This window comes from Sphaerodactylus townsendi, linkage group LG12 (assembly GCF_021028975.2).
Source record: "Sphaerodactylus townsendi isolate TG3544 linkage group LG12, MPM_Stown_v2.3, whole genome shotgun sequence".
NCBI classification, from domain to species: domain Eukaryota; kingdom Metazoa; phylum Chordata; class Lepidosauria; order Squamata; family Sphaerodactylidae; genus Sphaerodactylus; species Sphaerodactylus townsendi.
Window position 1 is genome coordinate 34,214,815 of NC_059436.1, and position 26,988 is coordinate 34,241,802.

The 26,988-nt window shown below is 47.0% G+C and overlaps 1 protein-coding gene across 2 annotated transcripts; it reads right to left on the minus strand.

The window, feature by feature from the left end:
• Nucleotides 1-689: 689 nt before the first annotated feature.
• LOC125441414 (dual specificity testis-specific protein kinase 2-like) lies at nucleotides 690-25,523 on the minus strand. Of its 2 annotated transcripts, none has more exons than XM_048511947.1 (9): nucleotides 25,411-25,523; nucleotides 18,272-18,471; nucleotides 10,766-10,887; nucleotides 9,477-9,525; nucleotides 8,469-8,618; nucleotides 7,299-7,472; nucleotides 4,544-4,627; nucleotides 4,181-4,267; nucleotides 690-2,559 (listed from the first exon to the last, which is right to left on the minus strand). In XM_048511947.1, the coding sequence occupies exons 2-9, from the start codon at nucleotides 18,455-18,457 to the stop codon at nucleotides 2,458-2,460; spliced, it is 954 nt and encodes a 317-aa protein (XP_048367904.1). In that variant the 5' UTR covers nucleotides 18,458-18,471; nucleotides 25,411-25,523; the 3' UTR covers nucleotides 690-2,457. The 2 variants fall into 2 exon arrangements, with proteins under 2 accessions (XP_048367904.1, XP_048367903.1); XM_048511946.1 differs by lacking the exon at nucleotides 25,411-25,523 and adding an exon at nucleotides 25,263-25,344.
• Nucleotides 25,524-26,988: the final 1,465 nt, after the last annotated feature.

Consider the following 26,988-nt stretch of genomic DNA (forward strand, 5'->3'; position numbering starts at 1 on the left):
CTTCACCAGTTACCTGTGTGACACAAGCAAGCCATTTTTGTCTGGGCAGAAGCGGGAATTGTATGTAACTCCAAATGATCCCCGGGGCCCGGCGTCCAAAAGGAAAATCAGCACTGGAGCTTCCAATAGGAATTTAACATAAGACTACTTCCAGTCATGCTGCAGACCACAGTTGTTCTAGCAATGAACACATCTACAGCAAAACAATCTAGTTGGATGTGTTCTCAATATTCCAGCTCTTACAAACACTCTTTTTTAAGGGCTGTATGGCCGTGTTCTAGCAGCATTCTCTCCTGACGTTTCGCCTGCATCTGTGGCTGGCACCTTCAGAGGATCCTCTGAAGATGAAAGGTGAAACATCAGGAGATAATGCTGCTAGAACACGGCCATTCAGCCCGGAAACCACACAGCACCCCTGTGATTCCGGCCGTGAAAGCCTTCGACAATACACTCTTTTTTAACATTCTGGGATGGGTTGGTGGTGGTGGTTGTTTTTTGGCAGACAGGGCTAACTGCACACAATTGTAAGAAATAACCTCCTTTGCCCAAATCCACAGTGGCTTCCAATTCTGTTTTGCTTTTCTGGCTCATAACTTTTCAAAGGTTCCCCTCCCTTTCTACTGTAAGGAATGCTCCATGCTCAGAAAAAAAGAAAAGAAAAGAGTCCATTGCTGTATAAAGGCATCAAGGAAAAGTTAACCAACCATTTATTGATTTATACAAGGGAAGACCTGAGCAGGTTAAAGTCTTTTGGGGGAGTAAGGGTGGAAACTACTGCAGGTCATAGCTGTCGCTGCAAGCAGGGGTGCAGCTGTGCAGACAGATCTTAAAAGATAATGGAAATCCACAGTCGCACAAACACACACCCTGCTGAAATCTTGACCCTCCCCCACCTTTATTGAAACCTTTAGCGTGTTAAGTTGGAAAAGGAAATGCCTGAGGCCCAAAGTGATGTTCTTAGGGAAATGCAACTTGAACTCTTATTCTCTTCCAAGACCAATTTTGACATTTACATGAACTTCAGCAGCTGTCTAGAGTAGAGAGGTATCTGTGTGGGGAGGCAAGGAGGGGTTTAGCACTAATAGCTACAGCAGGGGACAAGAGAGATCTTCCCTACGTCAGGATCCCCAATCTTCTCGAGACTGGATCTTTTGGGAATGTTGAGGTGGGGAACAAGGGCCGCCACAATACGATTGGCAGAGAGAACACTGCGAAAGAGCTGTCATGAGGCATTGCAGTCAGTCACCCAGTTTAGGCATGACTCTATGATGGAGGCTGCTATTTCTGAACGGGAGCTCTCTGCAGTCACAAGGCGATGCCTCCCAGGTTTTCTTGAAGCACCTCCTGCTCTAATGAAGTGGAGGAAAACCAGAATGGGCTCTTTGCACTGGGGATGTAATGTTGTATGCAAGGAGTAAATAGGTGCCAGCAAACCCACTGGCAGGTGTCACGAAGCCCAGGACTGCTATGATGAGCATTACTGCCCTACACAGTTTCTTTTAACAAAGAAAAGGGAGTGAAGGAAGAGAAGGATGGCCATTCAGATGCTGGGGATGGCTTATGGAACAATTACACTCATAAGGGATGAATGGCTGCCTACAAAAACAAAAACAACATGCTTTTCCTCTGGTAACATCTTGTATTACTATGATGCATCTTTCCTGATCCTACCAAAGAGGGAACTGTGAGGTGGAATAAGCTGCAGCCTGGTGGTATTATGTCACGTGTTTCCTATTCACAGGAGGAAGAAGAGACACAGAGCTGCTCCTTTTGGTGATGGTCACTAATCTCTCATAAAGTTTAGATTCAGCCATAGAAGAGCCACAGCAACAAAGAGGAATTGCGTAGGATTTGGGTGGTTAAGCACAGTCCTTTGGTCCCAAGGCTTAGGTATAAACACAGAAATTGGCCCACTAGGTAATGTTGCAGTCACCAGTTGAAAGCATCTCAGAATCCCCTAAGCAGGGTATAAAGATGACATTTCCCTCCTGCTGTTTGTCATCAGCATGTGGTATTCAGAGACATATTCCTCTGAATATAGAGGCTATCATCCAATGACACAGCTCTCCTCTTCCATGGACTGACTTACACATTTCTAAAAGGCAGCTGTTCCCCACTATGGTATGGACTGTCAACTGTTAATTAAACATTGGGTGAAGAAATGGTTATTCGGGATTCACTTCCCCTCTTCTTGTGGCATACGTTGCAATCTGGCCTTGATCTGTGGGGGAACCAAGACTGGATGACCTTTGGACATCTAAAACATATCACAATGGGGAAGGGGGGCCCAGCGGAGGGCTGCAGATGCTTCCTCCTCTGCTGCAGGTCTGCCTGAGCAGGGCATCAGGGCAAGGCACCCTTTAAATATTTTGTCCTGGGGATATTCCCCCTCATCACACCCCCTTGTTTTTTCTCAGATTTACATATAATTTACAGTCTGAGTTCCTTGAAGAAGCTTCACCCTGGGGACTGATGGTCTGTCACAGATTCCAGCCTCTCTGCGGCATCTTCTAGTTCTTCCAGGAGCTCAGCGAACGATGGCCGCTTCAGCGCTTCCAGCTGATGGAAGTTGGAGGGAAAAGAAAGAAAGCTGTAAACAGATGCTCCATTTAGGAGATTCATGTATAAAAGAGGGAATACGTCTCAGCAGGAAAACATCTGCTTGGCATAAGGAAGGTCCCAGGTTCAGTCCCCAAAGTCTTCATTTGAATGGATTGGGTAGTAAATGATGTAAAAGACTTCGTTTTTGAGACCCTGGAGAACTGCGGCCAGCCTGAGCGGGTAATAGTAACCCAGAGAGACCAGCTTGGTTTTTCTGCAGTTTTCTGTGTAGAGGGGAAGTCTTCTGCTGTGAAGCGTCCCCAACTGCACCAATCCACCATTTTGCCTATGCCAGGGGTCTGCAACCTGTGGCTCTCCAGATGTTCATGGACTACAATTCCCATCAGCCCCTGTCAGCATGGCCAATTGGCAAGGGCTGATGGGATTTGTAGTCCATGATGTTCATGATCTGGAGAGTCGCAGGTTGCAGACCCCTGGCCTACGCAATACTTCCTTTTCATTTATGTACAACCTCCCTCTGGGAAGGTTACCTGTTTTTGGGATGGCGGCTTGGGTCTATCAAGAATGCAATAGACCATGTCAATTTCACAGGTCTATGGTTCCACCAACAGACCCACAGCACAAACACTTTAAAAAAAGCCCAGCCCTTTCAATCCTGTCGTATGGATGGGGAAAGGCAGAAAGGAGCAGGAAAACCCAAAGGAGGCATAATGCACGCTCATTCCCTTTGCCTTCCCCGTGAAGGGGAGGAAAAGTTGCATTTTGCCCACTTTCGGAAACCATAGAGCTTCTCTAATCTGAGAGCGCAGTGACTTCCAAAGAGACTAAAATGAGTGCATAACTGAAGATCCACCCCAAAGGGAATGTGTGCTCAATGCGAGGCAGGCAACAAGTGCATAAAAGATCAAGGAAAACCTGGGTGGTGCACAAAAGCATCATGGTGCTATGAGCCCATGGGAAGAAAACTCACTTCCCAAAAGCATCCTAGCTGAGCCAAATGACATGTGCATTAAGTGGGCCATTCTCCCATCTCCCCCTAATTCCTCACTGGCCCCCATCTTATCAGTCTATTTAAGTAAAGCAAGCAGAGCAGAGCTCTCAACTCCTACCAGACATTTCCATAATCCATGACTGAAAAAAGATGGCAAAAGACTAGGGGGTGAGAGGACCCAAGACAAACTCTTACAATACTAAAACCAGGGGGCGTACATTGGAAATGCTGGGGGGAAGAATTAGGACTAATAAAAGGAAACATTTCTTCACACAACGTGTGATTGGTATTTGTAATATGCTGCCACAGGAGATGATGGCCACTAACCTGGATAGCTTTTAAAGGGGCTTGGACAGATTTATGGAGGAGAAGTCGATCTATGGCTACCAATCTTGATCCTCCTTGATCTGAGATTGCAAATGCCTTAGCAGACCAGGTGCTCAGGAGCAGCAGCAGCAGCAGGCCATTGCTTTCACATCCTGCATGTGAGTTCCCAAAGGCATCTGGTGGGCCACTGAGAATAGCAGAGTGCTGGACTAGATGGACTCTGGTCTGATCCAGCAGGCTCTTTCTTATGTTCTTAAACAACCACCCCACCCCATCCTTTTTAAAAGAAACATGTCTTACTCTACAACAGCTGGCAGCCAAATCCAAAACTTGTTTGGGGCATCCACTAATCATTTCCTGGAAGGCGGCTACATCTAAGCCATAATCCTGGTGGGAAACAATAATGAAAAAGGAGTCAGAAATATCCCTCCCATTTTAAGGGCATGTTTTAATGGATTGCCCTCCAGTGCTCTGAGCCCCAGTTCTTCTAATGCTACCTTCCCTACATAATCTGAACCCCACTTGCTTGTAAGAACTCTACACATGCCTGTTCTGCACAGCACCTGATACCCCACTGGTGCTGAAAATAACGTAGTATATTAGCCATAGCACTGGTGGCTGCACATCTCTCTCTTGCTGGCTGGAATGGTGTGTTATAATGACCTGAGTCCGAGGCAGCACCTCTGGATCTGCAGGAATCCTGCCCAGTATCTCACACAGGACGATACCAAAGGAAAAGACGTCCACCTGTTGGAAAAAGTAAAAGTTAGCTAGTGCGAGATAACAGAAGGTGAGGCAGGCCTTGGAGCCTAGGAGCAGCAGTGGCATAGTGGTTAAGAGAAGGTGAATTCTAATCTGGAGGAACTGAGTTTGATTCCCCACTCTGCTGCTTGAGCTGTGGAGGCTTATCTGGGGAATTCAGATTAGCCTGTGCACTCCCACACACCCCAGCTAGGTGATCTTGGGCTAGTCACAGTTTTTCAGAGCTCTCTCAGCCCCACCCATCTCACAGGGTGTTTGTTGTGAGCAGGGAAGGGAAAGGAGATTGTAAGCCCCTTTGAGTCTCCTACAGGACAGAAAAGGTGGGGTATAAATCCAAACTCTTCTTCTAAACAAAGAGTCATAGGAGGGGAAATCCATCCCTTCAGGTAGACATGCAAGCAGCAAAGACAAAAGGACCAGCAACCAGGAAGCCTGTAACTCTACACCCCTTGCCTCTACTGTTGTTTTTTAATGCCTGCACCTGCTGGCTGGTGAAAGAATCAAAACTGGGTGGAGGAATATACAGAGTCCTGGTTGAAAACTAAGCCAAGAGTTTGGGTGCTGTATGGTTTCCGGGCTGTATGGACGTGTTCTAGCAGCATTCTCTCCTGACGTTTCGCCTGCATCTGTGGCTGGCATCTTCAGAGGATCTGATGTTGGGAAAGCAAGTGGAGTATATATACCTGTTGGAGTGTCCAGGGTGGGTGAATACTCCAACAGGTATATATACTTCACTTGCTTTCCCAATGTCAGATCCTCTGAAGATGCCAGCCACAGATGAAGGCGAAACGTAAGGAGAGAATGCTGCTAGAACACGGCCATACAGCCCGGAAACCACACAGCACCCAAGTGATTCCGGCCGTGAAAGCCTTCGACAATACATTAAGCCAAGAGTGTTTTCCACATGGGAATAGGCATGCATAGATTCCCTGTTGCTGCTGAATCAGCCAACACAGTGCAATGACAATGGGTCTCCAAATGTGGCCGGTTCCACACAGCTGCCCAGCCCTGGTGCCATAGAAGCAGCTTTCTTCCCCCTTCATCACCAGGGCTTTCTCAGAGCTTTCTTTCTTCCATCAGCAAATGAAAACTGTTATACGGTTACAGTTTTCTACCAATCTGCGTGTCAGGTTCTCTGAATTCCCAGCTTTCAGATTTTGAAAAAGCAAGCTTCTAGGCCCTTTTGTTGCAGAGAAATGCCTTCTTGACTTATATGTCTGCAGTAGTATAAAAATGAAAGCTAGCAATTCAGAGAATGTCGCTAGAAAGTTATAATGAAATTCAACTGCCAATTAAAAAAGAGACAAAACAAAAGCTCAGTGGTGGGGGTGGAAAGGGAGGGTAGGGAAAATGGTTTGACATCTGGCAGGACTGGGAAAATCTGGGCTTCGTTGTGATGTTTGTAAAAACTTGGCGGTAAAGCAGGTTTCAGAAAGCGGGGGGGAGTAGGGGAAACCCAGGAGGCGCATGCATGCACCACAATGCAGTGTGAACACAGAAAATCACGGCTTCACAATACCATCAAATGCAGGCTGGTAGCCTGTGTAGAAACGGTCCTTGCCTTTGACAGTCAATGACGGGTCAGGGTAACCTAGACCCTAATCAGATTACAAATCAGAACGTGTAATTTGGCCACTCCTAGTAAGACAACCACAGCAGCTGTGTGGGAAATGAAGGGAAGACACAGCAAGCAAGATGACTGTGTGTGCTTAGCTCTTTCCCCAGGTATGGTTGCCAACTGTGGCTTGGGAAATTCCTGGGGATTTGGGGGTGATGCCTGGGAAGGGTAGAGTTTGAAGAGATTAAAGAGTTCAGGGGAAATGAAATTCCACAGAGTCTGTGCTCCAACGCTGTCGTTTCCTGCAGGGGAATTGATCTGGAGACAGGGAGAAATTGGGGGCACGGGGACAAGCTTGCTAACTTTGCATCAATGAATATCACTTCTGATGCAAAACTGGAAGCAATTATATTGGGGTGTCACTACAAGATTCACCAAAAATGCTACGGTTAAACCATAGTTTGGGGTGAATCCTACAGCATTGCCTTGGTATAACAACATTACTTCTGGTTTTGTGCTAGAAGCAATATTGCACACTTACATGACGGTGAGAAGCCAATTAGATATTTCTCCTCTGTCAGCATGTGAAACAACAGTGGGGAATGGTAGAAATCCTATTTCCCACCCATTGAGTCTCCCCTACAAATCTGTTCCTTCCCTCGGGCCATTTTCTCTTTACAGAAGAGACCTCAAAAGGTTCCAAAACCACAAAAACAGAAAAAAAACCCTAAGGGGGAGGAATTAAGTAATCTTTCCCAACAGTGACTCAGATAAGTGAGTCAAACTATAGCATTGCCAAGAAATGCCAAATGGAAAAAAAGATTATATACTTGATTTGGTTACTTTAAAAACAGCACAGCCATATTGAAGTCAATATGCTGGAGGCCAGGGTATCAATTTCATCCATCAATTGAGAAAAACAAGGCGGTCACTCAACCAAATAATGTTTGGATCGTTTCCCTACCCATCTTTAAACTCATCAACTTCAGTAAATTACAACTGATTCATCAAATTACACATTTAAACCCCCCTGCACGTTCCAAACTTCATCCAGTGTCATTTTGAGATTATGAGTGAAGTGAGAGAGAGAGATTGTACCTTTCTGTCATAAGGCTCCCCACGCAACATCTCGGGGGCCATCCAGAAAGCTGAACCCACAAGAGAAAGCTTCCTCTCAGGACCCTTTGCAGAAAACTCCACCACTTCTTTAGCTAGGCCAAAATCCGCCACCAAGGCCTCCCGCCCCCGCTGGGTCACCCGAATGAGGCAGTTCTGAAATGAAATGTAAATAGATTTCACTGTGTTGGGGGGGATGGGGGTATCTTTATCCATCCTCCTCAGGGCTTTTTTATAAGACGATTTTAGAGGAATTAACATTGAACATAAATTACAGTGACAGGTAAACATAAAAAGAAAGAAATCCCAGCTGCAAGATCCAGACAGGACAGAGGGGTACCTAGTTGCCTCCTGCCCTCCCACTGCTGGACATGGTGATCGACAGTAGCTCTCCTAGGTGCCAAGATCTAAACTGGGCAACAGCTGCATCAGAGCTTACTCTGTTAACAGTTGCATCCCACCATGTTTTACGCCAAAAACAGAGAACCAAGATGGAGGATATAGTTACGTCAAGGGCCTCTTCTAGGGCCTTCTCGCATACCCATTGCCACCACTCACCCCACCCCGAGATCCTTTCAAACAAGCTAAAAACTCTTCTCAGTGGTGGTATATCTCCTGGGGTACCATTTGAGTTCATTTACCACTTCACCAAACCTTTGACCTAAGAGCAAACTCCGTGTTTTTGCCTTGTTTCTCTAGCCCTCTAAGAGCAAGCAGGCACAGATCCTTGCTGCTGCCTTGCAAAGCCAAGTGACCAATCAGGTAAGCAGCAGATTCGAGACATCCCAAGAGGCATGAGAAATGCAGAGGCCAAAATCCCATTAGTGTTAATGGCATTATCGAGCTTCCGACTCTCCCGTAAGTGACTTGGATACGGTTCAGTTATTTAGCTTGCAGATCCTGTCTGGAAAAACCACAAACCAGTACCTCTCTGCTAATTTTGAATACCTGGATGGGATGTCATCCTTGTGAGTCAGTTTCCTAAGAACATTAAGAAAACACCAGGACCCACCCAACCCCAGCATTTTGTCTCAAGCAGAGGCCAAGCCAGATGCCACCCGGTAGTCTCAAAGCAGGGCTCCTTGTCTCCAGCATCTAGTACTCAGAGGTATCCTGCCTCAGTACAAGGAAGCTACACTTAGCTTAGCTTACCTTAGAGTTGAGGTCTCTATGGTATATGTTTTTGGAGTGTAAGTAAACCATCCCTCGAGTGATATCTGAAGCCAAGTCCACCTTTTCTTTCCAGCTTAGAGAGACATCCTTGCAAGCCAAAAGTTCTTCCAGGACTCCTCCATTCACATACTGTGCACAGAGAAGGAAAGAAGGTCCTTACTGCCAATCCGTAAGACGTGGGGAAGGGAAGGGGCTTCTTGGACTATCTGGCATCAACAGCAGAGACCAAGGGCTGACTAAAGGCCTAGTTCTCACAAATAACCACTGCAGACAGCAAGATGAGAACCTTTATGACTGACTGATCTCTGATCCTTCCCCACCCCCCACCCCAATCTCTCTGCAAAAGGAGAAGCAGCATATCAGGAGAAGAGTTCTAGCTCAGACTTCTCTCCCAAATAATAGCTTTTTACATCTGGGACTGCATTCCAACACATAACCACCACACCCCTCCAAATGAAGTCTGGAGCAGTATGATCCAGATGAGGGTTGCCAACTCCACCTTTGGAAATTCTCGGAGATCTGGGAGAAGTGCCTGCAGGGATATGATGTCACAGGTGGATTCCGCATGGGCCAAAAACAGCGGTGTGAAAACGGTGTGAAAACAGTGTAAACCCCTTTACACCGTTCTAAACCCTTTCACACTGTTTTCACACCGCTGTTTTTGGCCCATGCGGAATCCACCATAGAGTCAGCCCTCTGAATCTGCCAGATGTAGTTCCACTAGTACTCTAGATCTCAAGGGGAGGTTGGTCACCCTGTGTCTAGACTACAGCTACCTACTCATCTTCTCCCCTCCTCTGAAAGCCAAGACAACCATTCAACATTAATGGAAATCCTAGGATTTATCAGGCATAAATCCTTCAACTGATGCTTACTGATATCCATCCGGGAGTCAGGGGAGGAGGGCAGGGAAGAATATTTATATCCTTATGCGTACATTATAAGTTTTTACCACTCTGAAGAGCAACTGTGAAAGTAAGTCCTTACCTCCAGAATTGGGTACAACTTATCATCCTTCACACAGATGCCAAGATACCTGAGAGAGAGAGAGAGAGAGAGAGAGAGAGAGAGAGAGAGAGAGAGAGAGAGAGAGAGAGAGAGAGAGAGAGAGAGAGAGAGAGAGAAACGAACAATTCAAGGATGCTCTCTGCAGCCCAGTGTTAGCACAAGGCTCAAAAACCAAATTAAGATGACCCACCCACCCTCCCTCACCATCTCCAGCCCCAGGACGACTTGTTCTTGGCATATCCCATTATGTTCTCTTTAAACTGGGAACAAAGATGCTTGTGCTTCTACAAATGCTGGCAGCATGGCTAGAGTGGCAAAGAAGGTGGTAGGGGCAGAGAGAGAGAGAAGAAACTGGGCCAGCTTTATCATTTAGCAGGAAGAGTCAACAGCAGATTTTAGTGTACTGTTGCGAGGGGCGTTATCAATTATTTAGTTCATTATTATTTCTACCTTAAGCATCAATAATTGGTAAGTTGCTTTCTGCTATAGGTCCAACGACAGTGAAAAGAATCTGTTTGCAAGTGCTGGTGAATAAGCAGCCATGCATCTACTGAGACTATTTAAACATAGGAAACAAAAGAAAAATGGATAGGGGGGAGGAAGAAAAAAAATGGCCAGGGGAAGAAGACACTAAGGTTTGTTTAATGAGGAGCCCAGAGGAAGGACCATCAATGGTACAAGACACAGGGAGCTAGATTCAGTATCACCTGTTCAAAAGTCAGGTGGTACAGATCTAAATTAAAAAATTTCAGCCTCTATTAATTTATTCAATACGTTTGCATCCTTTACTTGTTCTAGAGTGCTCAGGGTGGTGTACGTTAGGGTGCTGTGGGTTTTCCGGGCTGTATGACTGTGTTCCAGTAGCATTTTCTCCTGACATTTCACTTGCATCTGTGGCTGGCATCTTCAGAGGATCCTCTGAGGATTCCAGCCACAGATGCAGGCAAAACGTCAGGAGAAAATGCTATTAGAACACGGCCATACAGCCCGGAAAACCCACAGCACCCTAGTGATCCTGGCCATGAAAGCCTTCGACAATACATTGAACATCTCCACAGTGGTGTACATTGTTCTCCCCTTTTCCATTTTATCCTCATCCTGTGACTAAAGGAATGCTGAGATTATGGATAGCCCAAGTTTATGCAACATGTTTGACAGCAGAGTGGGAATTTCATCCTGGGTCTCCAACCATTACATCATACTAGGCACTCGGCAATGAGCTGAGCTTTGGGCTGCTCTTCCGGGTCATCTCCCACCTGAGGACTCACCTCACAATGTTAGGATGGGAGAGCTTCTGCAGCAAGCTGATCTCACGCACAATCACCTCCTGGTCCACATCATTTTTGTAGATCTTTACCACCATTGCTTTGCCGCCAGCACTCTGGGTGACCTGTGCACCATAAGACAATGGCATGAGCACAGGTGACTACTCAGTCTCACCAGGTTAAAGACAAACTGGAACAATTAAAAACTGTCTCCACATTTACATTTGTTCTGCAAGGCATATAAACTGTCACTCACAGGTTACCTCTGGTGAGAAACCGGAGCTTTTGGGTAACAAGGCCAGAGACATGGTTGTAAAAATTGAGCCTTCACAAATTATATGCAACTGGTATGCTTAAAGTAGTCTGGCATGTTTGTGAGGCCACTGTTCTGATGGAAGAGGAACTCTGTGAACCGTATTGGACAGCATGCTAGGTGTGTCAGAAAAAGTCATTTCCCTTCTGACAGATGCATCATGCTTTGAGAGAAGCACCAAGCATCAGGGAGAGACTTGACAGGATACACCCCACTCACCACCTCTGTCAGCCAACACGGCTGGCAGGAAGACCTGGGATCACAGACTGGGCAGCTGCTTCAGTGAGTAGAAGATCTGCCTTCAAGGAACAACAACCAAGCACTACCAGGCTCTATTTTCGGGGTACCACATTTCTAGGGATGAACAGACAGAAGGATGATGGCAAAGGAGAGGCATAAAAGATACCATCCCTTTTGGGTATCTCCTGGGACTGAAGTGGGGGCACTCTTCTGTTCTCTGTTTGCATACGGTTGAAGAGGAGATCAGAAGATCAGAACCAGTGAGAACCACTGTTCACTGTACAACACTGGAGCTCAATATATATTAGAGGGAGAAGGATCTCCAACCCCAACAACATCAGTCAAAGGACACAGTCTCCTTGATATTTCATTTTCAGCCTAGCAGTTCTACTTGACTGGTACAACTTGGGTTCTCCTCCTGACGTTACCATCTAAGCTATCGGGAAGAACAGAGACCAATTGTTTAAAGTTTCTGTAGCTGCCGTCGCTGCCTCCCACACCAAAGATGTTTGCCTGAAATGATAAAAACAGTTTAAACAACGCAAGGGCCGCCCTAACAATGGAACTCCATCTCATAGCTTTGCAAGATACACCAATAGTCCTAAAGCATGTGCAAAAGGGGAAAAAAGCAAAATGAGACTAGTGACACATCAATGCAAATCAAGATTAGAATTGCATTTTCTCTGTACTTGGGAGAAAGGGGATGCACAAAAGTTTGGATCGTAGAAAATTCAACCAGCAGCAATGGAGGTAAGACACTAACAAAACAGTGTCCACTCCAGAAAGACACTGACATTAACAGCCCAATTCAGATGGGGGGGAGGCTGAATGCTCACAGGGTGTGGTGGAGGGCTGTGCCGACGTGTTTGCCCCTCTGTCGGTGCAAGGGGCACCCTTGCTGGTGGAGGGGGAAGAGGTGCCAGTGGCCAGCCGCCCCTCAGCTCAGTGGCAGCAAAACCTGGAAGTCTAGGACACCCTGGGGAAATGCTGGCATCCACACAAATGCCAGTGTGAGCACGGGAGGGGGGGGACCAGCGTGTTCCTGGGATGGAGCCAACACTAGTCAACTTCCACTCGTGTTCCAGTCTGAGAACACCAGCCACCAGCCCCTCAGACTTAGCTATTGGTGCCAATGGGGCAATCTGGGCAGTGGGAGGGATTTTGAGTTTCCCTCCCTTGTGAACTGCCCGAAGTCCCTTTGGAAGTAGCTGCAGTGCAGCCTTCACTGCATTGCCTGCAGCCGCTGCAGTGCTCCCCTGCCCTGAAGTGGTTTGCATTGTAAGTCTGATTGAATTATCAATGCCCACCCCTGCCTGCATATAAAAAGGCATTCGAATATGCAAACAAGTATTGCCCAGAAGTCAAAAACTTTTTTTAACTGGAAAAGTTAATTATTTCCTATAATAGAATCAGTGTAGTATTGTGGTTAGAGTGTTGGAGGAACCCTAAATGGCTCTACCATAGCCATTGAGTAAAGTAAAGTTTCCTCTTCAGTCGTGTTCGACTCTGGGGTACCACTGCGATCAGTGATTTTATAGGCAAGCCTCTTTGTGGGGTAGTTTGCCATTGCTTTCCCTGGCTATTCTTTACCTCCTAGCTATAAGCTAAGTACTCATTTACCAACCAAGAAATGGATGGATGGCTGAATTGACCATGAGCCAGAAGGGGGCTCGAGATCCTGTGTGAGTATCAGTGCAAGCACTTAACCACTAAGCCACACGGCGTACAGGTACCTTGAGCTAGAGGTGGGATCCAACCAGTTCTAGAGAAGTGGTTACTAATTTTTTCTGAGTGCCGAGAAGGGGTTACTAAAGCAACTTCCCTGCCCAATAGGGACTGGAGGTGCGTGTGTGCGGCAGCGCCACTTTTTGAATCCCACCACCACCAGAAACTGTTATTAAAATTTTTGGATCCCACCACTGCCTTGCGCCAATCAGTCTCCTTCTTACTTCACAGGATTGTTAAGAATGGAGAGGAGAGTGCTGCCTTTTGTTCCTTGGAGAAAGGGTGAGAGAACTCAAACTATTGGCATCCTACAAACTTTAACTAGGGTCTAGTCTAGGCATAAGAACTGATAAAAATTATGAGTAAATTTCAGATGGGGGGGGGGTTAATCCAGAAATTTTCAGTAAAGCTGAATAAAGCCAATACCCAGCTATTATTGGAAATTTTCAGCTAGCTGCCACACACACACACACACACACACACACACACAGTGTCTATAGCAGCTCCAGCAAGAATTCATAGCCACCATGTGGGAGAACTTGCCATCAACAGGCAGTGGAAGTTGCAACTGGGTTGTATTCTGCTTTGCTGGGAAACGCTGTGCCACCCGGCACAGGCTCCTCATGAAAGACCCTAGTAAAAACCTGCCAGCAGCCCACAGTCACACCATGAGCGCACGCCGTGGGTGTCAGGCAAAGAGCAACACAACAAGGGCATGGCCTCTCACACAGGCCCTGCTGTGCAAGCCATTTTTGAATAATCTTTTATGGGTGAATTTCTCCATACTAAATATATACCTGGTGCAGGAACTTCTCTACTGTACAGTTGGTTCTGGTTCCTACGAATGCAGTAGTTGGATTTCTGGGATTAGATTTGTAGATTCTGCCCAACTAGCATTCTTTTTTGTTGTTTTCTGGTGGAAATCTAGTTTGTTTTTATTTACTTATAGTTGACCTCATTGAATAACAGTTTAAATTCTATACTGATTTTGTAATTTTTGGTAGGATATATACCACTGGCTTGGAAGTATTATTTTTACCGCCTATTTTTGCTTGTTCCTGGACACTTGTGGATTCAGAATGCTTAGTGGGATTTGGGGGGCCCATTGGTGGATTCCTCAATCAACTTACTGAGCACTGGAATAAGAGCTTTCGGTGGGCCATCAATCAAATTCTACCACAATGCCTTCTGTGCTCATGGCTTTCTGTTGATCCTTGGTGAAGACAGACTTGGGCCTGGGAAGCTCTGGGTTTGACTCCTACCCCTGCCACAGCCCTACTGTGCAGTCTTGGCCAAGATATTCTCGGTGTCTCTTACTCACATATACACACACAGGCACTCAGTATATCTTCTCTCCCATCAACCGATATAGCAGCTACAGTGATGAGAGAACTCAGCAACCTGCTCAGCCACAAAGCTCTCCAAAACCTGGGAGGGTGACCGGCCCAGCTACCTTGAAGGACTGTTGCAAAGGAGATAGAAACTGCTCACATCAGCAGAATAAGAAGAGTTTGGATGTATACCCTGCTTTTCTCTTCTGTAAGGAGAATTAGGGAAGAACTATGACTAGCCCCAGGTCACCCAGCAGGAAAGCAGGAGTGGGGAAACAACTCTGGGTCACCAGATAAAGAGTCCACCATCCATGTGAAAGAATGGGGGATCAAACTCTGTTCCCCAGGTTAGAGTCCACTGCTCTCAACCACTGCACCAGGCTGGCCTTCAAAAGTGTAAGAAATAAAATATTGAAGACTGCTTGTTCTAACCTAATAGAGAAGAGTGGCATTTGCTTTTCCTGTGCTAGCTCAGAGAAGAGGCGCCGTTGCCGAAATGTTAGTTACATGTTATGTTTGAAGGGCTTCTAGTTGATTAGTCATCCGCTTCTCAATTGAGTAATAGTGCTATTTAGCAGCACTCCTATATCAGATCCTGACCTTCATCTCTTCCTCATCGTTCTTGCGTACATCACCCTGTCTACCGCCCCCGTTCCCCTCTTCCAAGCAAGATCAATTGTTGTAGCACAGCTGCTCAGGCACCATAAAACACCCATTTATGCCACTTCTACTGGATGCAAATTTGCAAAGCAACCTTTCCAATTAGCCGCGCAGGATGGATTGCCAGGGACCGGGTTCTGGCAAGAGATTGTGGGCTGTTTCCAACAAAGCAGATTTGGCTCAGGATGACAGCGCTGTTTTCCAGCGCTATTCATCGACAGTGTTCAGTCCTTAAAATATACCCTGTGAGGCTTTGCCATCCTTTCTCACAGTGGCCATTTTCTACCTGGGCCTAGTGGAATATCAAGCCTCACAAGCTAGGAATGACCAAGAATGTAATCAGTCCACTATTGTGGATCAGTAATCTAAGTTAGTGATATAAAAGGTTAACTAGGGTGTTGTGGGTTTTCCAGGTTGTACGGTCGTGCTCCAGTAGCATTTTCTCCTGGCGTTTCGCCTGCATCTGTGGAGATGCAGACGCAGGCAAAACGCCAGGAGAAAATCCTACTGGAACACGACCATACAACCTGGAAGACCCACAACACCTTCGTGATTCCAGCCATGAAAGCCTTCCACAATACATAAAAGGTCAATGTTTTATTATTCCTGCTGTTTTGGTAAAAGATCCAGAGCAGAGGAAGCGATGGTGGTAAAAACAACCACCACCTCTGAGCTGTTAGGGAAACGGCTGTTTGCAGTACATTCTCCAGACTTCTCAAAAGAGGCCCTTCTCCTTGCTGGCGATGCTCCAACAAACTAATCAGAGGTATTCTGGCAGCATTATTCACAGACTCCACTGGCTATTTGTTGACACATATTAAAATGTGTTCATGTTGGCTATTCAAAACAACAGATAGCTCAGAGATCACCTGATACACCCGTTGGACCATTCAGAGTTTTGTTGAAAGCCCTGGGCCCTCCAGCTCCCAGAGGAGAAGCGGATGGCTGAATGGAACACAGACCTCCACACGGTGGCATCCTAGCGGAGACTCTCTTTCCTGATTAACGTGCCCGATGCCAATGTAATTAATGTTGCAACTCTAAGGCCCCCTCCGCACATGCAGAATAATGCACTTTCAATCCACTTTCACAACTGTTTGCAAGTGGATTTTGCTATTCTGCGCAGTTGCAAAGTGCATTGAAAGTGGATTGAAAGTGCATTATTCCACATGTATGGAAGGGGCCTAATTTGACTTTCCTTCTGAGAAGGCATCCGGGTCCTACTTGTTTGCCTTCTAGCAAGGTCTGGTTGCTCCTGGTTGGCAACAAGCTGCTAGACTCCTATGGGCCTTTAGTGTAATCCAGAAGGGCTCTTTTTAAGGAGGGACTCCACAGTTGATACCAGCAGACTTTGAAATGTCAGCCAAGATGTTGGTTCCCTTTAAACAACAAAGTTTTATCATCTTACGGCACAACAGCTTTGGACACACACAGATCAGCACGGAGTACAAGGAAGAAAACCTGGCAGAAGGGCTCAGAGCACTGGACCCGAGCTTCTGCAGCGTCAAAACTTCAGGCAAGATTTCAGACTGCGATTTGGCCTGGCTTTCAGATTGCCTTGCAAGCTCTTTTTGAACAAGGAAAAAAAAACGCATGCAGAGCACTTTGAGGGAAGAGTTGCTGCTACAGCAAAAAAAAACACAAACCCCTCTCCAAGGCTTGTTGGCAAGCCAGAAACAGCAGGGGCGACGGCAGCGAAAGGGCGAGTGCCAGCCCCAGGAGCGTCAGAGACAGCACATCATGAGAATGCTAAGGAATGGTCACGCTCAATTCCCTTTGCAAAATGCCAAACTTCCAGCGAAGAGGGAGAACCAACCAGGAGCAACCCAGTACTAAGAAGTCAGTCTGGGGGAGGAAGACAGGACATCTTCCAGAGAGGAAAGCTTCCCGGTTGCCAGCTTTGAGGGGGCAGCTTCACTCCAAAAATGTGACAAGCCACTGCTAACTCTCTTGGCAGGTTTTATTTACCAGATAAAAAGTTCATAAGGTGGCTTACGTCACTGGAAACAGCATGGAACCATTTGAACAGGAATAAAAGAGGGCTGCCACAAAAGAAGATCGACAGCACAGAAGTCACAAAACAAACAATCATAGAAAAACAGAAGCAACACAAATGATAAAACTGGGGGAGGGGGGGATAAAAAGCAGAGTGGAACATTTAAAAATCAATACCAGGAGCAGAAGCAAGCCGAAAAACAAACAGGATAGATAACTTACACAGGCAACAGCAGTAGATAAAAACATAGGAAAGAAAAGCATTTTCCCCCAGCACTGAAAAATCAACTTGGCTTTGGGCCAACAGCTTCAGGCAGGGAGTTCCACAGTCTAGATGACACAACAGAGAAGGTTTGACAGGCAGCCGCCTACCTGGCCTAAAACAGCTCTTCCAAAGAAAACTGGAATGTTCGTTTTGGAATAGCTGCTTATTTTAGGCAACCTTTGACTAACAGACACTATGCATGGGTGCTGTGTGGTTTCCGGGCTGTATGGCCGTGTTCTAGCAGCATTCTCTCCTGACGTTTCACCTGCATCTGTGGCTGGCATCTTCAGAGGATCCTCTGAAGATGCCAGCCACAGATGCAGGCGAAACGTCCGGAGAGAATGCTGCTAGAACACGACCATACAGCCCGGAAACCACACAGCACCCAAGTGATTCTGGCCGTGAAAGCCTTCGACAATATATTAGACACTATGCAGCTTCATCCTACAGCCAGATAACATGGCCACAGTCTGGGTTACCAAATTTCCCTACCTGACAACCTCCCAGTGGGGCTTGGAAAGTTCTGAACTAAAACATCATTCCTCTCCTTTCCAATCTATGCTGAATGAAGACTCATCACTATGGCTGGAGAGCACACTGTGGCATTGACGGGCGTGTGCCTACACTGCAGGCTGAAACCAGCTGCTGAACTGTCAAGTTGGCTCCCAGTTTAGAAACTCGGGGAAATGTAGAGCTATACGGGGTGAAGGATCCCCAGTAATGAACAGCCAATGTCACAAAACACAGCTCCTAAAGCCCTGGAGGAAAGTGGTAGCTGCTCACTAAGTTAAAATGTGTAGTTTATGTGTTCCAGGCAAGATGTTATCCCCACCTCCTGGCTTGTGATGTTACGATATCACTGACCACCTGAAAGAACAGAAGGGGTTGCTAGAAAAGGGCACTCACCACCCTGAAATTCATCCTGGCAAATTGCAGGAAATGATTTTTTTATAACTGCAGATTGCTTTCAATCACCATACCTTGTACACCTTGGAAAAAAAGCCACTGCCTATCAATTCGACATCAAAGTTTTCCCAGAATTCCAGCTTTCTGACAGCAGTGCGCAGCCTTTGCCAGCGGTCATCTTGGCAGTAAGCGTCGGGAGTCTCCCCACAGCATGGCGGGAGACTGGACAGCTCTGGGGAGGCCAGTCCCATCTCAGACATTGTAGAGATGGGCACTGTGGAGACAGAAAAGAGAAACTGGGTTTTAGCACCATCTGCTGAGAGAAAGGTCCTGTGAGACAGAATACTGTGGATCCCCCCTTTACAGGTGGAGAACCAAGAGACACCTCCTTTCCCCAAGGCCAAACATTACACTTGCAGCAGAGGCAGCGGGACGTAAACCCAAGGCCCATTTGAGCCATCAGAGCCTTTCACGTTCAGGGAGCCCTTTCCATTCTTTCTCAGGCATGGACTGACCCTCTGCACGTCTGCTGTGCACAGCTGCAAGGCATTCTGGGGCACCTGTGGGGTTTGTTTTCAGTTTCCCACAGGGCGCTCTACATTAAAATAGTCAACTCTCCCTCTGGAATGTATGATGTTGGCTTACACCATAGGTCCACCTACTCCAATCATCTACTTGGACTGGCACCATCTCTAACTAGGTAGGCAGAGGAAGGTCTTTCCTGGTGCCTGCTGGCTGAGGTCCTTAATCACAGATGGCAGGGACCAAGCCTGGGATATCCTTTATGCAAAGCAAGTACTCCACTGCTCAGCCACAGTTCCTGCACATCTGGTTGTCCACTGAAAAGGAAGACCAGTCTTGGTAGACACATTAATCTTCAGGGAACTCAGCTTCTGCCGCTACAAATTTTCTCATTTAGGAGCCCCTCAGAAGCGTCTGAGGAACCCCAAGGGATCCTGGGAAGGTTTGGAACACACTGATTCACAGCACATCATCTCTTGGTGCTCTCTGTTCCATGGAGAACATACAAGTTCTCAAGTTCACGGCCTTTCCCACATCTGGTCTCCTGCTTGCCTGATGCAATCCCTCAATGGGCCTTTTGTATATTGGAGAATTCCTCCCCACCCCACCCCCTACCCCACACCAGAGACAACCCATTAAGATCAACACAAGGCACGTAGGAACGAGTCTTTCTAAGAAGTAAGGCTCTTTGTGCTCTGCTAAACACTGACACCCAGGCTGGGGCGGAAAAGTGGGGAAACCACTTCTCAAAAAGGGCAAGCTTTATTTCAGGTCCCTGGGAGGAAAATCTACTAGCTGGCTTCCCTTTCTGAAACATTTACTGCCCATAAAATAGTCTTTGTATGTCAACCCTAAAAAGGTTGGGCGGGGGGCGGGGGGGCTCCACAGTCTCCCAGGCCATACAGTTTTACAGAGCAAGAATTTACTACCTCATCCAGAGGGCCAAAGAGAAGAAAGGGGGGGGGGGATCCTGATAGTGGGCCAAACACCAATGGTGTTAAGAAAAGCCATCAGCTTATTTTCAGTCTCACAGTTAGTATCTGGATTGCTGTTTTTTTTCAAGACACAAAAGTTTACTGCTGCAGCGGAACCAGACAGCTTGTGTGCCTTCTGCCACTCTCCCCAGTGTGGTGTAGTGGTTAAGAGCAGGTGCACTCTAATCTGGAGAATCGGGTTTGATTCCCCGCTCAGCCACTTGAGCTGTGGAAGCTTATCTGGGGAACTAGATTAGCTTGTGCACTCCAACACACGCCAGTTGGGTGACCTTGGGCTAGCCACAGTTCTTTGGAGCTCTCTCAGCCCCACCCACCTCACATAGGGTGTTTGTTGTGGGTGGGGAGAAAGGAAATGAGATTGTAAGCCCCTTTGAGTCTCCTGACAGGAGAAAAAGGGGAATATAAATCCAACTCTTCTTCCTCCTTCCTCTTCATCTTGTTCTTCCTCCTCCTGACATCAGGATGTGATTCACTAGGGAGTCTGTATGGGGCAGTAGGTAGAGGTGCCAGATGAGAGCTGAAGATATTTGGGCCAGCCATGAAGCCCACTTGGTACCCTTAGGCCAGACACTATCTTCCAGCCAAGCTTATAAGGTAAAGTGTGCAAGTGAGTTGCACCCAACTCATGGAGACCCCATGAAGTTCCACCCCACAGGGTTTTCAAAGCAAAAGATGAGCAGAGGTAGTTAGCCATTGCCTTCTTCTGCAGAGCAGCCTCAGTTTTGCTTGGTGGTCTCCCATATCTTAACCTGATCAGCTTCTGTGGCAAGAACAAGCTAGTTTGGGTTATTAGGGCTGCTATAGCCTAGCTTGTGGGGCAAGACAAAATGGAGGCAAGGGAAAATAGCTGCACTTGCTTGGGTACCTTGGGAGAACGGTGAGATTTTAAAAAAATATGAAATAGTTTATTTTTAAAATGTGTTTCCACATTCTCAACCCTTCCAAGTTCACAAGGCAGTTCAAGGCCACAGAAAAGAGAAAAAGAGAGACTAAGAAAAATCTAAATCAAAAAACCAAAATCACAAAACCACAAAAGAAGAAGAAGAAGAAGAAGAAGAAGAAGAAGAAGAAGAAGAAGAAGAAGAAGAAGAAGAAGAAGAAGAAGAAGAAGAAGAAGAAGAAGAAGAAGAAGAAGAAGAAGAAGAAGAAGAAAGAAGAAGAAGAAGAAGAATTTGGATTTATATCCCCCCCTTTCTCTTCCACATTCTCAACCCTTCCAAGTTCACAAGGCAGTTCAAGGACACAAAAAAGAGAAAAAGAGAGACTAAGAAAAATCTAAATAAAAAACCACAATCACAAAACCACAAAAGAAGAAGAAGAAGAAAGAAGAAAGAAGAAAGAAGAAGAAAGAAGAAGAAAGAAGAAGAAGAAGAAGAAGAAGAAGAAGAAGAAGAAGAAGAAGAAGAAGAAGAAGAAGAAGAAGAAGAAGAAGAAGAAGAAGAAGAAGAAGAAGAAGAAGAATTTGGATTTATATCCCCCCCTTTCTTTTCTGCAGGAGACTCAAAGGGGCTTACAATCTCCTTGCCCTCCCCCCCTCACAACAAACACCCTGAATACACAACAAAAACCTGACTACAAAGGCGCATTTCTAACTGGTGCCCAAAACTAGTCAGGGAAGGCACCAGGTGAACCTCTCTGGAGATTTGTTTCCCTACTCCGATGCATAAAGACTACTGGGTGACCTTGAGCTAGCTAGTCACAGTTCTCTCAGTACTCTCTCAGCCCCACCTAACTCCCAAAGTGTTTGTGGTGGGGAGAGGAAGGGAAAGGAGTTTGTAAGCCCCTTTGAGTCTCCTTACAGGAGAGAAAGCAGGGTATAAATCCAAACTCTTCTTCTTCCCCTGGGGAGTTCCAGGCATCAGGCTTCTCCGAAGAAGGGCCTCTCGTTTGCGGGAAAAGAAGAGGCCGCTTGGCAGGAACGAGCCTGATGGCACAGCACCCAGCACCTTGAGAATGTTCTGAAAGTCAAGCTCATCCTGGAACAATGGGTTAGGATACTGTAAGAAATGTAGGAAAGTTATGCGAGGAGTCAACGCTCAAAACAAGTAGATTATCTGCAAAAGTGAGAAGAGGGCCAAACAAGACTTCTATCGGCCAAAGGGTGAGGCCTCAGCACCTGCTCAGAGGTTTTTCTTTGCTCCTCACATTGACTGCCTACAATCACAGGTGTCAAACTCGTGGCCCTCCAGATGTTATGGACTACAGTTCCCATCATCCCCTGCCAGCATGATCCTGGCAGGGAATGATGGAAATTGTAGTCTATAACATCTGGAGGGCTGCGAGTTTGACACTTATGCATGATAACTCATGGTACACACTGCTGCAAGATGGGGTGGCAGGCACTAGCTTCAGTTGGCCTTAAAGAGGGATTAGACAAATTCAGGGGGGAATGTGGCAGATCAGCCTCAGGGGCAACGAAACTCTCAATGCCACTTGGTAGGGGGACAATAGCAGTGGAGGGCTGATACCTTCCTGTCTTGCTTGGAAGCCTCCCATAGATATAAGAGATGGCTACGGTGGGGAAAGGATGCTGATCTATACGGACACTTGAGATGATCTATCAGAGTAATTCTTTTGCTCTTAAAATAAGCCTGCACATACAAATTTGTTCAATTAGTGAAGTTTACGGAATTTAGGTTGCCTGGACGCAACATCTGCACAAGTATTTCCCCGCCTTTCTCCCCGACTGCGGATCACATCCAAGAGGAAAGGGTCATGCCTAGGACACTGGAGAGCTCGAGGGAGGGAGGGAGGCGCCCTGAAAAACATCCACAGCAGCAGTTCCTCGCCAGTTTTCATGAGCACAGAGCTGGCAGGCTGAAATGTGAGCCCACATCACTTTGCAAAGCAGCTGACTGGAGATTCCTTACACTCCAGTCTCCCTCCACCCACTTCCCATAAGAAAGTGAATAGGATTACCTAGGGGTGGGGTGGAGAGAGAAGAAAAAACAAAACAAGGACAACTGTTTCCACTGTCTTTTTGGAAATGTAAAACTGTAGTTAGTTGCTAGGAAACTGGCCACATTCATGCTGGGGCTGCCTGCTACTCTGGAATCATAAACAAGAAAAGGATGCTCCAAGGCCACCTAGTCCAGTCTGGAATGTGAGGTGAGGCTACCAAGACGCAGTCACCTGACACAATCCAGATACCAGAACACGTATAGCAAAGGTATTCCAAAACAAGAAAGTAGTTCCAGTACACAGGGAAGAAGAGAAAAACAGCGTCCAGAGGTGCCATCAAAACCTGGCTTATTTTAGGGTTTTTTTAAAAAAGTTTACCCAACGTACTTGAAGCTTGCAGTGGTTTTTCACAGGTATTTTCAGCTCCTTTTATAAAAGGAAGGATTCTTCCCTTTCCTTGCAGCAGAACCCAACTGAAGAAACAGAACCTGCCCAATAAACATAACCCAACAGAAGAAAGCGGAGGCCTGCCCCTCATGGAAGGGAGAAAGGAACAGTGAACAACCGCATCAAAAAGATGCCTGCAGAGCTGGTATCTGGCTACAGCTGACTCACAGGAGTGAGCTGAGTCACATGTCTTGAGGGAAGGTGGAACATACGCACAGGCACATGAACATACATGGAGCTAAAGCTGGGTTCTGGGCAGTCACACCAGGCAAAAACCTCTTATTATAGCATCCCTGCATACTAAAACAGGTTCTGCTAGCTAGCCTGATCAGGTCAGGCTTTGGACTACATGCCAATCAGATAGGCTGACAGTGCATACCTGCTGCTTAGGTCTCTGAGACTTGGCCCTCCATTCCTGTCGGCTCATGCTCCATCCATAGACTTAGGGGGTTAACATTTCAAACCTCAACTGTAAATGCAAACAAATCCCACCTACCTCCTGGAAAATGTGCTGGACAGACATACACCCCAACCTCCTGTCTCTGCACCTGAATAACACCAATTGAGCTCCCCTTTGCTCCCTGCATCTGAGCTCAACACACCCCTGGCAGAGACCAACATGGTGCAACGAGCATAAAAAGATGGAATCTTGCACCAGCCTGACAGCTTCCCTGCCAAACCCAGGCCTCACCCCTGCGATCCTTGCCAAAAGTTAATCTAGGTCAGGATATTTTTAGCATTTGCACCCAAAAATGTAGACTAGTAGCAAAAACCACTAAGGCTTTGGGGTGGGGGTGGGGATGATCGACAGCAGAACTGCAGAGCAAACAAGGCTAACAATGCCTTCGCCAGGACCAATTGTGGTCCCAAATGTTGGATGCAGGCTTTCCAGCCATTCCAACACAACGCTTCTTTGAGACAGATGCTCAGATGGGGAAAACAACAGATGTTGTGGTCTTTACCCAGCAATATCTGCCTATGTGAGCAGACTTCCTTCAGCACAGTTCCAGAAGTTCTATCTCCTGGGAACATCACCACCACTCCCTAGGCTCTGGGCTGAAAGAGCACGGCAGGGTCCGTGACCTTGCAACGTTGCATTTAGGGCAATCTGCCCAACTCTGCCAGGCCCCTGATTAAGACAGTTCTTTTCCAGTGGGCAATCAGTACAAGTCTATCAATCCATCTTCCTCCAAGGAGCTCATGGTGGGGTAGGTGGTTCCCCTCATTTTTCTCCTCACACCAACTCGGTCAAGTAGGTTAGGCTAATGGCTCAAAGATCACTTCAGTTTTAGATGTCTTATTTTATCTATGAAGTCTTCAGCTCTAGCCAGACTTGCAACTCACTGCTGGAGCACCTGCTGCTTCGCATACAACGGCCCCCCGATTTTGAGACTATGGGGAGGTGTAGACAAAAACACCAACCTGTTGACACAACCAAGACAAGATTCCCTCAGTCACCATGAATGGCAGCTCTTAATTTCTAAAGTGAGAGGTGCACATTCCACCTTTTTTGGAAATCACAGCTCCTCAATGCAGGACCTGCACAAATGGAGTCAAGGTGAATACCACTCCACAGATTTCCAGAGGTGTTTTACTATGATGTTTCACAGCTGAGTCTTAGGGTGATGAAAACAGATCAGAGGCTAAGTCCAAGTTTCATTTCTACCAGTTGTTTGTGTGGGTGTATGTGGGAGTATGTGAGGGGTGAGGAAAGAGTCCTAAAAAAAGGTCTAGTTCTAAAAAAAGAAGAACACTATGAACACCCCCTGCCAGAAATTGTGTTACAAAGCTGGGGCATTAGCTACTAGCACCTAGCATCTTGTATTGGGGGATGGATACAGAGAAGGCTGATTGTTTGCCTTAGTTTGGGAGAAAGCTAGGACTTTTTCCTGCTCAAAACATCCCCAGGAGAAGCCTCTGGACAAATAATGAAAAGACACAGCCAGTCACTGGGAGGGCGGCCAGGGAAGGATAACAGAAAACCTATAAATGCGTCAGGAGAGGCAATATTTGCACCTGCTAGTTGTCACTGGAGCACCACCTGCACTTAAAGGCTTAGGAGCCCCTCCCCCTTTTGCACCTGGCCACCTTGCTTGTCGCCCGTAGCGCTCCAGGTCCAAGCCACAACCTCTGTCTCACATTGGGGAGGAGCAAAGGCACTCTAGACATGCTCTGAGGTAATTAGCTCGGGTTACTTCACCTGTTGCAGCAGGCCGGAGGCGCGGCGCGGCAAACGGGTGCGGGACTTGGCGCTGCCGTAGATTACACCCGTCCCTCCCTCTTCTCCCAAGCCGGCGTGCCTCTCCGGTCCCCCTCGGAAAACCCGGTGCCCGGGGGCCTGCTCTTACCTGCGGGGGTCCCAAAGGATGGAGCGATGCTGGCCCGCCGTCGCCGAGTTCTTTCGGGCTCCGACCAGCCGTGCGTAAAGGCGCAGGAGGAGCAGCTGCCGGCGCTGGAGGGGTTCTGCGGGAGCGCCGCGCTCTGCGATCCGGCCGGCTGCCTGCAGCCACCGAGTTGCCTTTGGGCATGCGAGGGAGGGCTGGCTGGAGGACTATAGTGCCGGCGGAACAGGCGAGGAAGCTTGCCCAGCCGACGCTCAGCGCCGCCCTGCGGGGAGACGAGGCTGTGGTGCCAGCTGGCGCCTCCTCAGGGCTGGGAAAGCCTGAGCCGGTTCGGGGACGCTTCCCGGTAGATTTCGTCAGCTGCTCTCTCGCCCATCGGAGCTCCACAGAGCCTCCATGCTTAGGAGCAGCATACAGTTATTACTGGCTTTACTTTAAAATGTGTACACCCTTCTCCGTCGGTGCATCCCTGGCTCACAACCACCATTTCAAAGTCACGACAGAAACAACAGTGCCCGGCGGGGGTGGGGAGCCGGTTCTGAAAGCCGTGCTAACAAAGCCTGTAAGCAGCATAAAAGACAAGAAGATAAATCAACGTTCTCCAAGCAAGGCACTCAAAACTCAGAATCATCAGCAAATGTCATAAAAATCAAGAAGCCGGGACTGAGCATCTGTTTAAAACCCTCATGATTTAAAAATATCTGTACCCAAGTAAGATTCACCAAATCCTGAAGAGACTAACCAGAGTGTATCTTCGCCCTGCACCTCAAAACAAGCAAATCCCGCTCCAGGTGAAACTTTCTGAGGAGGAAATTCCAAAACTTTGCAACCACAGCAACCAAGAAGGCCTGCTTCCAGTGATCCAATTTCCTGTTTTCCCACACCCTGCTTTCTTTCCATATTCCTATCCCTGGCAAATCACTGTCTCGGTTGTTGCTTTGGGGCAGCAGGAAGTTTTGTTCATCATCATCTTACTCTCTAGGAGCTCTAGAAATTGTCTCAAAGTAGGGAGTAGATACATTGGCACTGCCACTGGTATCATAAATACTAAGGCAGCAGCAATGTGCCCTCTGACTTTTTTATAGTTGTCCATTCTGAACGCCTGATAACTTTCACAAGATAATTCTATTTGACGTGGGCACCTGTAATCCAACTCATAAACTCCCTGCTTGCTTTTACATTGGGGGAAGGACGGTACACCATGGCAGTGTAAATAACTGCATGTGCTGAAGGTGGCGTAGTCAAACATTCAGAAGTGGGGTGGTGGGATGATCCTTGGTATGAGAAATGGAGCAGCTCCTTTTAGAACTGAGCCTGTGAAATTTTGGAACATGTCAGCATATCAACATAAACAGAGGGCTGCAATCGTGTACCGCTTGGAGGGATCCTAGAAACTGACCACAAAAAGGAATAGAAAATTGCAGTAAGGTCCAGTCCAGCAGAGTTTTTCCTGTGTTCTGATTAATTTCCTTGTTTGTCTTTTTAAACGATTGATGTCATCATTTCAGCTCCCATATTTACACATTCTAAGCCCACGTGAAAAAATACCTTTTTAGAGACTGTTAATATACAAATATTATTTTT

Bases quoted from the DNA above. Each gene is read 5' to 3' on its own strand.
- LOC125441414 (XM_048511947.1), bottom strand. From the start codon at position 18,457: ATGTCTGAGATGGGACTGGCCTCCCCAGAGCTGTCCAGTCTCCCGCCA. The intron at 10,888-18,271 runs GTATGGTGATTG...TATGGTGCACAG, and splicing joins TTTTTTCCAAGGTGTACAAG to GTCACCCAGAGTGCTGGCGG. The intron at 2,560-4,180 runs GTAAGACATGTT...AACTTCCATCAG, and splicing joins TGGCTGCCAGCTGTTGTAGA to CTGGAAGCGCTGAAGCGGCC.